This window comes from Sinocyclocheilus anshuiensis, unplaced genomic scaffold, assembly GCF_001515605.1.
Source record: "Sinocyclocheilus anshuiensis isolate Anshui unplaced genomic scaffold, SAMN03320099.WGS_v1.1 scaffold2042, whole genome shotgun sequence".
Classification (NCBI taxonomy): Eukaryota; Metazoa; Chordata; class Actinopteri; order Cypriniformes; family Cyprinidae; genus Sinocyclocheilus; species Sinocyclocheilus anshuiensis.
In genome coordinates, this window is record NW_015544246.1 from 173,759 (window position 1) to 184,720 (window position 10,962).

The 10,962-nt window shown below is 38.6% G+C and overlaps 1 protein-coding gene across 1 annotated transcript; it reads right to left on the reverse strand.

Annotated features, from left to right (window-relative positions):
* Positions 1 to 2,116: 2,116 nt before the first annotated feature.
* On the reverse strand, positions 2,117 to 4,300 carry LOC107697650 (C-C chemokine receptor type 5-like). The gene is made up of 3 exons (XM_016498450.1): positions 4,279 to 4,300; positions 3,705 to 3,793; positions 2,117 to 3,573 (listed from the first exon to the last, which is right to left on the reverse strand). Exons 1-3 carry the CDS (start codon positions 4,282 to 4,284, stop codon positions 2,496 to 2,498), a joined length of 1,173 nt encoding a protein of 390 aa, XP_016353936.1. The 5' UTR covers positions 4,285 to 4,300; the 3' UTR covers positions 2,117 to 2,495.
* Positions 4,301 to 10,962: the final 6,662 nt, after the last annotated feature.

The window sequence follows — 10,962 nt, forward strand, 5'->3', positions numbered from 1 at the left end:
GAGTACAATGTGTAATTTAAAATACAGGTAAAAAGCTAGTGAAAATTAATACAGAAAATTTGAGTAATTTCATTGTGTGTTCTACGCACTTTTGCGTCATGGTTACAAAAATGACATCAACATCCATAATGTCATCACGTCGTTTAACAACAAACGACCTACCTTTAGCGACTTTACCTGAAAATTCAATTGCAACACGGCCTGCGGCGCTAGCAGAGGCAGCCTCGCGCAAGCAGAGGCAGCCTCGCGCTAGCGAATGCTACGAGAGCTGGAGGCCCGGCTACATGTGGCTCTGCGGCCGGAAGAGCCGCGGTGAAAAGTTGAGCCGAAGCAGGAAACGAATGAGGTTTTGCTGGGGCGCGGCCCAGGCTCGTTTAAGGCCTGCCGCTGCGACCCAAAGCTCGAGGAGAGCCGGGTCTTGTGCAGGACAATGGTGGTGTTGAGTGAGGTGAGTTCGAGGCTTTGCTCGATCTATTGGCTGCCTTGGCTAATTTGCAGGGGGAAGGATAGATCGTACAGATCAGCTTTTTTTACCCTCCGTGAGAATGGTTCGTCGGAAATAAATCAGCGTTTGCTTCAGCCTTAAATACTATCCACTTTCTGATCGGAGGATATATTGGCTTAGCCGAATGATACGAGGATGTCGGGGAAGTTGGAAGTCTCACCGGTGGAGGCGAGGTTAAGCCTCGGCGCTGTAGAGAGCGTGTGGCTGGTCGAGCAGAGCGGCAGCCGCGATGAAGCCTGGTGCTCGGCGGCGGTGACTGGCGGAAAAGGAGTGAGTCTAGGGCCGGCAGATTGCGACGGAGGATACGAAAGATCCCCAGTACAGGTCTCGTCACAGTACGGAAAAAGTTGAGTCTGTGATATAATGGCTAAAGGAGCAAAACCGAATGCTGGAAAACTGTCGTAGAACTGAGGCAAGTTGGATGTATATATATACCTACTGTGCTTGTTAAGGTGATTAGCTGACGAGCTCCACCTGGGCCAGACTGATTGATTATCTGATCGTGCTCCTCCTGAACCTTGTTAATAAAACATAATTTATTGTGTCATGAAATGTAGTTTAAAAAATATTATATAATATTATATCAGGCGAGAATGCAGTTGTTTAAACTCAAATCTGCGGTTTATTTATAAAGACAACGCCTATTTGAAAATGTGCTTCACCGATTTTGGAGATGTGAGCTCCACGCGATCACCGGGCACTCAGTGCTCATGTTTCCCGACGAGAGCAGACATTTGCCGCTGGCTCTGATGTCTCTGTAGTGGTTAAACATAAGATATAATTTGTTTTGGGTAAATCTAACAGGTAATCTTTGGTCTTTATTCTATTAATCTATTAATATGTTAAAATGAAAACAAAAAGAGGCAATACTGTTTGATATAATATTTTGTTTCATTGTAATGTAGGCTATATACATTCCCTGAACTATATTTCAGTGGCTATTAATAAGTTTAAATGAAAATGAAAGGAGGCAGTGGTGTTTGATATCATATTGGTCTTATTGTAAATACAGTGAGGACAATTGCAGTAGCCAAGGCGAGCTGACTGATGTTATCAAGTACACTGCTGTTTGCAGAATTACCGGACTTGCGTCTTCCCGTCCGCGGGAGTTAAAATTGCAGTAGCCAAGGTGAGCTGACTGACGTTATCAAGTATGCTGTTTGCAGAATTACCGGACTTGCGTCGTCCCCTCTGCGGGAGTTCACACTCCCGAGTCGAACTCGCGAAGTCCAAACTACCGAGGATGCCAGTCCGAAATGGAATAGAATAATTTCTGAAGGATCATGTGACACTGAAGACTGGAGTAATGATGCTGAAAATTCAGATTTGCATCACAGGAATAAATTATATTTTAAAGTATATTAAAATAGTAAACCTTTATTTTAAATTGCAATAATATTTCATAATATTACTGTTTTTTTTCTGTATTTTTGATCAAATAAATGCAACTTTGATGAGCATAAGGGACTTCTTTAAAAAAAAAAAAACATTTAAAATCTTTCTGATCCCAAACTTTTGAAAGGTAGTGTATAAAATACAAACACAAAAAAATATGAATAATTTTGAAACAAGTTAAAAAAAACTATACATAAAAACATACAGGGTCGTCAACACTAGTAACAGTTGTGGCCCTGACGTTTGGTGTGAAAGGTGAAAGGGCCATGGGGTTGCAAGTGGTAAACTACATGAATTAACATCTCCCCCAAATACAACACACTCTAGGTGCAGAGTTCCCCAACTTTTAAAATCTCAACATCAATGCTGGTAGATTAAAAACAAATTAGTATATACATTTAAACAGGGCTGTCCCAAGTTGGCATGGGGCCCAGTGCGAGGTAAGGAGCAGGGCCTCCTCAGAACATTCGTGTTCCCATTCTTGGGGGTGGGGGCCCCCCCTCTGTCCGTTCGCTACGGGGCCCGGTTCTACCAGTTGCACTGCCCTAAGGACAGCCCTGTGTTTAAAAATTATTTTTGACTGTCTTTTCCCAATTTAAACTGTTGTACTAGTTCTCTCATCATTGGTGCTGTGTGGGTAAACTGATACAGTGGCCTGTGTAATGTAGTTATTTATGAATTGCAGTCTAGTCCAGGGTGTCCTGTACAGGAGTTTGAAAAGATGCCTTCTAAATTTCTCTCTCACAAACACATAGAAAATGGGGTTCAGGCAACTGTGCGAGTAAGCCAAAGCTTCTGTGATTTGCAGACTTAGACTGATTGCCTTACTGCTGTCACAAGATTGAGTTATGAGCTCATTCAGTTCTAAGGCTTTCACAAAAGCTGTGACATTGTATGGAGCCCAACAGCAGAAGAAGACCACCATCACCATGATGACAGGGTGCATGGACTGCCTCCTGGTAGAGCGAGCTGTCAGGAGTCTCTTTAAAATCATTGAGTAACAAAATCCAATCACAATAAGAGGGAGAATTAAACCCATAACATTCATTTTCAAGATACCAAAAGTCCTTGAAGAAAGGTAAGAATTTTGATCATTTGTTGGGTAAGATATGCAATATTTTTGTTCATTGTTTTCTGTGGTTTTTAGGTGCATCAACTCAGGAAAGGATGCAGAAACAGCGACAATCCATGTGACCACACTTGCTGAGATCCCATATGTCCTTGTTCTGACTCTCAGGGCAAACACAGCATGAACTACTGCTAAGTACCGATCAACACTCATCAGTACAATAAAGAATATCCCACTATAGAATCCAATGTGGTAGACACTGAGGACCACAGTGCACAGAACATCTCCAAAGATCCACTGGTCTCTGGCATAGTGTGCCAGGAAGGGGAGGGAGCAGATCAAGAGCAGGTCAGCTAAAGCCAGGTTCAGAAGACAGATGTCAGTCATACTTCTCAGCTTCACACCCATCAAAACCACCCAGATCACCATTATGTTACCCAGAAAGCCCACCACAAAAAACAGGGAGTATAGCACAGGAAGAATGCTAGCTCCATGATCTTCATAAACACATGAAAATCCAGAAGAATCAACATATCCAGCATAGTAGTCATAATAGTCATATGGTGCATCAGTATCTGGCTCATCATCCAATGTCCCATTTTTACTATAATTGGAATAAAAAAAAAGAAACTGTAAGGAAAACAGAACTCCGCTTTTGACAGTTACTCATAATCTTTATGTACTTAATTGTAATTTAATATTGTAATTTAATTGTAATATGTGTTATGGCCTTACCTGCATAAAGTAAGATGATAAAGAGGTCCATTGGTTACCATAATTGTCCGTGGACAGAGTGCAAGGGTCCTGTTCATGATAAATGACTTCTATCCAAAAACAAAGGCAAAGAAATGTATTACTTAGTGGAAAAATATCTGCAGTGACGCCAAGATACTACTGGATAACACTTCCTCTGTATAAATTAAGAAAGGATCTTGCAACAGTTTCACCAACAGTTTCACAAAGTCTATTAACTCTGTAAAGAGAAGACGAGGTCTTACAACTACATATGTTCCAATGTTCTGAGTTTGTAATGGTCTTTGATTAAAAGTATAATATGTGAACATTTCTTACAAATATTAAAAGAATATCTCTAATTTTATAAAATCTAACTTTTAAGAGAGTGGTTTATGACACTTAAAGGAAGGAAAAGCGGAACAGATCTAGTTTCACAACTCATTTCTTAAATATCAGCAAAACTGAAGAGGAAACTAACAAATTATTTTTGTATGAAAAAAGCCATGTTGCAATAATTATCAAATAAGGTACTTCAATATATATAGTTCACCCAAAAATGTAATCCTTTACTCACCCTCATGTTTTTCTGTCTGTCTGTTTGACTTTGTCTTCTGTGGAGCACAAAAGTTATTTTGAAGAATAAATAAAAAATATGCAAAAAATGCTACTGGGGTATACAGTCCATAAATCGGTGCTCTTTGGGTGCGGTATTTCTTAATTCATAAAAAAAACGTTGAACTCCAAGGCACTCGAAAATATAGTGCAAAAAAATAAAAAGCCTTTATTCTCACATGGCTTTACATTAAATACAACTCACACATACACTGCAGCTATAACAAGCCTTCATCAGGGTGTCAAACTACAAACACACTCAGAGTCCATTTTAAACAATCAGTTTGTCACACGACACAGTCACCTGGTTAAATGTAAAAACAGCACAAAGAGAATATTTTCATAAATATAGTTATATAGACTTTTAGCAATCTCCAGATACTTTCATAAAATACAACATAAGTCCAAGAAACACAAGTCACTTAAGCTGAAAAATGTAATTCACCATGTTGAGAAAAAAAAAAAAATTCTGCATTAGTTACTCATGAAATGAAAATGAGTCAATTGAAGTAAATCTCTGTGATGAATTTCTCTAAAAGCTATAATTGAAGTCATTTTTAGGAGATGAGATTACAGATTTGGGTTACACACCCTGCCTTTTAAATAAACAAAACGAACGGCAGCATTTTACTGTGAAAGCCTTTGTTCATGTTTCCACTATCAGAAAACCAGAATGGTATTAAAAAAAATATATATATATTGAGGCATGTCTTGTGTTTGCTAAACTATAAAACATGGTGGATGGAGCATCATGGTTTAATGCTGTATTTCGCCTCCTCGGGGCCTGGGCACATGGCAATCATTGAATAAACAATGAATTCAAAAGCGTATTAAGACATTTTACAGGAGAATCTCAGGACAGCAGTTCCTCATGATAACCAAATGCACGCAAAATATGGTTGAAAAGAAGAAAATGAGTCCTGGCCTTCAGACATTTAAGATGCTGCAGCATAACCTAAAGAGGGATGTGTTATGAATACAACCCAGAAATACTGATAAAGTAAAAAAGATTTGTGGGGATGGATGGTCCAAAATTGGTCCAAAGTCTTGCAAAAGGAGGATCCTATAATTCAAGTTACTAAATTCATGGGTCCACTCCCCAATGCCCTTAATGCCCTTTGAATGGAACATAGGCTAGCCACCTTTTTCCTAACAAATCTATACTGCCTTTTAAATTATGGGAGGCACTCCCGTAGTGGGGAAGTTCAACTGAAAAAGACTGCAACAAATCATAAGAATGTGCTACAAATAATCCTTATCCGTCATTTTGACTGAATGGGCTGTAAATTTTCATTCATTTTCTATTTTCAGAAGTCAGGGGATTAACATATTAATGTGAAGTGATAACAGCATATATAGAATAGCTCAAATCAGCCTGCTGCATTGTTGTCCTCCTGATTATTTTCATGTTTCCTTTCCGCTGTAAGTAAATGAAAAAAGACAACATAATGTGCATTTAGTCTGCTCTACCGATTTATTTTATGATATAAACCATACCCAGATAGCAAATTGGTTTTTGGCCAGATCTGGCTGTGTTTATTTAGGATGTGAGTTTGGCCCACATACCAAATGGAATTACGGCCCGCCCAAGGTTGGCCCAAATGCGGTTTGCCGAAAGTCACCTAGACCAATGCCGGAAACAGGCCAAAACTCACCCACAACTTCACAGTGTCCCCAGAAATCAGCCATAACTGGCCCACAACAGTGCCGGAATCCCCAGATGTCAGCCAGACAAGAGCTAAACTGGCACCACCTTTACCCCAGAACTCAGCCACAGCTTATCCAGAAGCTTCGGAAGACAGCAATAACTGGACCAATATTATGCCAGAATCCCCAAAACTGAACTAGAAATTACCCTATATAATATATTATGCAAGGTATAATAAAAGAACGAAACTGCACAAATGCAGTATAGTGTTTTATTGATGCAGGAAAAAAATCTCAGCCAGATAACAGGAAAAATAAAAACAATGGGGTAAATGATAACCCAATAACAGTTATCTTATAACGGAGTAAGGCAACACAAAAGCAACAAATAAATAGTCAATAAATAGAAGAATAACAACAAAAAAGAGAAACCAAATTAAATTTTTATAAACAATAAAACATTAATGCAGTCTAAAATATGGAAATCAGTTACTTGATGAAATACAGAGACCAACAAACAAAAGACAAATGAAATACAACTTATATTTTCAGATAAAATATTTCCTGCAATGCACTAAGAATCTTTCCTTTTTATCCTCATATCCTCATGTCTCCAGGGCTGCGTTCAGCCCCGACAAAACGGTGCAAAAAGCGTTTTTTAAACGGAAACGGTGGTGCGTTGAACACTATGTTCTGATGACGCAAGAGTTGCAACTATGGCAGCTGAGAAGGCCATTCTTTGTGTTTTTTTGAAGAATTTTCAGAGCCTGATGAAATCGGTATAAATATGTGTTTAATACTGCAAAATACACTCAATGTTACAGTCACTGCCCTTGCCGTCCAGAAATAAAAGCGACCATCCCAATAGAGTGAAGGGATTTGTGCAAACTGTGGTTCCTAATTATTGTGATCCAACATTTGTTGATCACAACGTTTTGCAGGATGAAAAGACAAACATTTCAGGTGAAGGATAATCCACTTTTTACCTCCGAGACTGTGTTATGATCTATATGACCTTATTATTTTTATTGTGAGTATTAGGCTTATCATTATTGCTGATCACTGTTGTTGTGCTATGTTATTGTAATATTTACCATTATATAATCAGAGGAATATAGAAAAGTTTTTGAAAGTGTCACTCCACAATACAATAGCAAAATATATAAACTCGCGTGCAGCGTGTTAGCATTCATTAGCCGGTTAGCTTGTCATTCGCGTTTCCATTCGCGTCTATTGCTGTTTTCTTTTTTTCTCTCACTACGTTTCTTTTCTCTCTTGCACCGTTTTCTTCACGAGTTCATCAAACAACAGTGGTAAGTCAAAATCATTCATCAATCACGGTGAGTAATGGCTTCTTCTCCTGCTATTGTTGCTTGCACCACTTGCCACATGTATAGTTTAGCTCTCTCTGTCGGCGACGAGGGATTCACATGTGATAAATGCAGGGAAATAGTTAGGCTGACAGAGAAGATTTCAGAATTAGAGACATGCATCCAAACTTTAATTGAGGACAGTAAGAATGTGAGGGCTCTAGATACGGCTATAGATGCGACTAGCTCAGGGAGTCTTGTAATTGTTCGGTTCTGGTTACAGAGCCTCTGCAGCAGGGCAACTGTGAGGCGGCATAGTCGCGGGTCAAAACACCTCTCTTCCGTTCCGATCAAAACATCAAACAGGTTCTCCCCACTCAGTGATGCACCCACTCGCCTGACATCTTGGAAATTTAAAAGTGCTGGCTAATGCTAAACGTAAATACAGTAAGATTGTTATTCACGCCGGCGCTAATGATGTTCGACTTCGCCAGTCGGAGATCACTAAAAATAACATTAAAGAGGTGTGTGAACTTGCAAGTACGATTTCAGACACTGTAATATGCTCTGGTTCCCTCCCTGCTTACCATGGCGACGAGATACATAACAGACTGTCGTCACTCAATGGCTGGATGTCTAAGTGGTGCCCACATAATAAAGCCCTGAATGGTTTAGCGCCCTAGTATTTGAACGAGCCCTTATTGCATTATAGTCCTCCACGTCCGCTGCGTTCTCAAAACTCTGGCAATTTGATAATACCTAGAATATCAAAACGAGCGCCCTATTTAGGAATGATTGGAATTCATTAACATACACATATTTAACTATCAAATCTGATGTGTACGAAGTGTTTGTGAATTCGGAGGAGAGTTTTCGGGAAGGTCCGTTTTACCTTTTTCGTAAATATAGGAGTAAATTCTGAGTAATTTACGCAAATTACTCAGAATTTACTCCTATATTTACGAAAAAGGTAAAACGGACCTTCCCGAAAACTCTCCTCCGAATTCACAAACACTTCGTACACATCAGATTTGATAGTTAAATATGTGTATGTTAATGAATTCCAATCATTCCTAAATAGGGCGCTCGTGCACACTCTCACACATACTAGCATAATCCCCGCCTATTATTACAGCTACGCAAATTGCGTCTCCAGGAACACAGTGGAATATTCTGGTCTACTTTCTCAGGTTTGGCTCCAGTATATTGCATAAATGCAAAAAAGACTAATAGGCCACATGCCTAACAATAAATATATGCTTTGGTGGCACAGTGTTTTTCTAGCTGAGAGACGCTTTGGTTGCTATGATTTTAAATATCCATGGCAGTATCGTATTACTAGTATCTAATTTTGAAGAATATTATTGAATATAAAAATGCAGTAACCAGCAATATTAACTTCTCTATTGTTGTTCAGTTGTTGTACAAGTAGGATGATTGGTCGGTGTGGTATTTGTCCCGCCCCTCCTCCATTGATTGGACGGCTGGGTAAAAAGTGACAGTGACAAGCGCTGCGTTTTACCCAAAGCTAAACAGTTTATCAACTCTCATCTACAAGAAAAAAAAACAAACAAAAAAAACGGAGAAAACAAACTTGTAAAATATTATAATGGCAGTGCATCAAATTCAGTGTAATCAGTTTGCCAAAATGAACACAGAAGAACGTTTTACGCACCATTTACACGTGGTAGGGAGCATGTGTAAATTTCTTTCCTACCAACTAACATTTTGAAAATACAAACATTTTCATGAATTCGAAAGTTTATGTCAGAACGGCTTTATGAACGATTTACACAAAAATTCATTCTGCTCGTGTTTCATGAATGAGGCCCAATATGTGTTTCAGCATATGCGTCGCTCATTTTTTAAACCCTCAATGTCCCGACTATGATTTGGTGAGAATAGCCAAAAACATACATACAGATCTGGGTTACGATCCACGAGATAAAATTGCATTTCATGATGTTTCCCCCAGAGACAGATCTCCAGTGAAGACCTTGTCTCCTAGACGGCCACTGGCACAAGACCACAGGAACCAGTTGAGACTGGTTTCTCCCAAGGTTTTTTCTCCATTCTGTCACCGATGGAGTTTTGGTTCCTTGCCGCTGTCGCCTCTGGCTTGCTTAGTTGGGGACACTTAAGTAAACTTAAGATATCGACACTTAATCGAAGTCTATATCGTCAACTTGATTGCACAGATACTATTTAAACTGAACTGACCTGGATGATGACATCACTGAATTCAATGATGAACTGCCTTTAACTGAAAATTGAGTGTTTACTATTGTCATTTTGCATAATTGACACACTATTTTCCTAATTAATGCTGTACAGTTGCTTTGACACAATCTGTATTGTTAAAAGTGCTATGTAAATAAAGGTGACTCGACTGTAAAATGTAATTTTGTATTTTTTTATGCATTGCTATGCTAAAAATTTAATTTGTTAATGCTTTTACACTTTTACATTTCCTTTTAATGATTGATGGTTGAAGGGTGAGTAAAATAATGTCACCACATTGTAGCCAGTTTTTAAACATGCATGCATTCATAGAGTGAACCTTTTGCTGATTGCTTACAGTGTAAACAGAAGTTACTCCCATAATTTCCGCAAAGCGTCATGGGGCATAGGAAAAAGGTGGATACGCTCCTTTTGAAGTGGAATCATGGTGGAATATCATGTGATGTCCACTTCGCAGAGCACTTATGGTCGAATGGAATCAGACATCCCACCCTGCAAAGACTCATTTCAGGGAGGTAGTATCAACTGTCCCAACTGTTTACTGGATGGCTCAAAGTCATAGCAGTCGGTGCCAATTAATTTATTAATTTTTGCATGAAATAAGAGACAACTGATTGGTCTACTTAGCACAAATGAGACCAATCATCAGAGGATGCTTATTCTGTTCTGCAATTCAAAACTTACTATCATGGCTATAGCCAGGGCTTGAAAATAATGACTATACTGAATGAATTAGCATAGATTCTTCATGGCGTATTTCATTTCATTCTGTAACTAACTTGTGCTACAGATCTCTGTACTAGTGTTAAATGCTACTGTTTTTGATAGCGCTGATAACTTTTCTAATAGATAATATAATTTTGTGTTTTTTGCATTTGCCGTACCGAATGTGGTATCCTGTCAGCAATAACCTGTCCATGGGCTTTTTTGATTACTGTCAGTTTAAATGCCAGTGTTGTGTAATATTCGGTTCCTGTGAAAAGCTGTTCCAGTGGTGCATGTGTAAGAATATATTGAACATATATTTACTCATGCAGTATATACACATATGGAAATATATATTTCTCATATTTAATAATCATTTATGATATACACCTCGCATATTTTAAAATATAGCTAGTTTACAATAGCATAAGCACACCTGCTCATAATAAAGCACTTTATTATAAAGCACAGACTATCACTGTGCTAAAAATTGCACTACCATTACTTTTTAAATAAAGTAACATTTAATTTAACAGTGTTTGGCCAATTGTCTTCCTGACCACAGACTCTACTCTTCTGCACAATGGTAACCACACAAACTTACACATACCAGAAAGACTTTTACATTTCAAAATAATACAACATTGAACACTAACAGATCCCCCCTATATTAATACTGAGCAAAAACACATGACATAACACTGTAGTAAATCAGCTCAACAGGGAAATATTTATGACTAATT

Excerpts from the sequence above, each read along its gene's own strand:
- LOC107697650 (XM_016498450.1), bottom strand. Across the intron at positions 3,574-3,704 it reads TATCATCTTACTTTATGCAG|TAAAAATGGGACATTGGATG; the intron begins GTAAGGCCATAA and ends TTCCAATTATAG.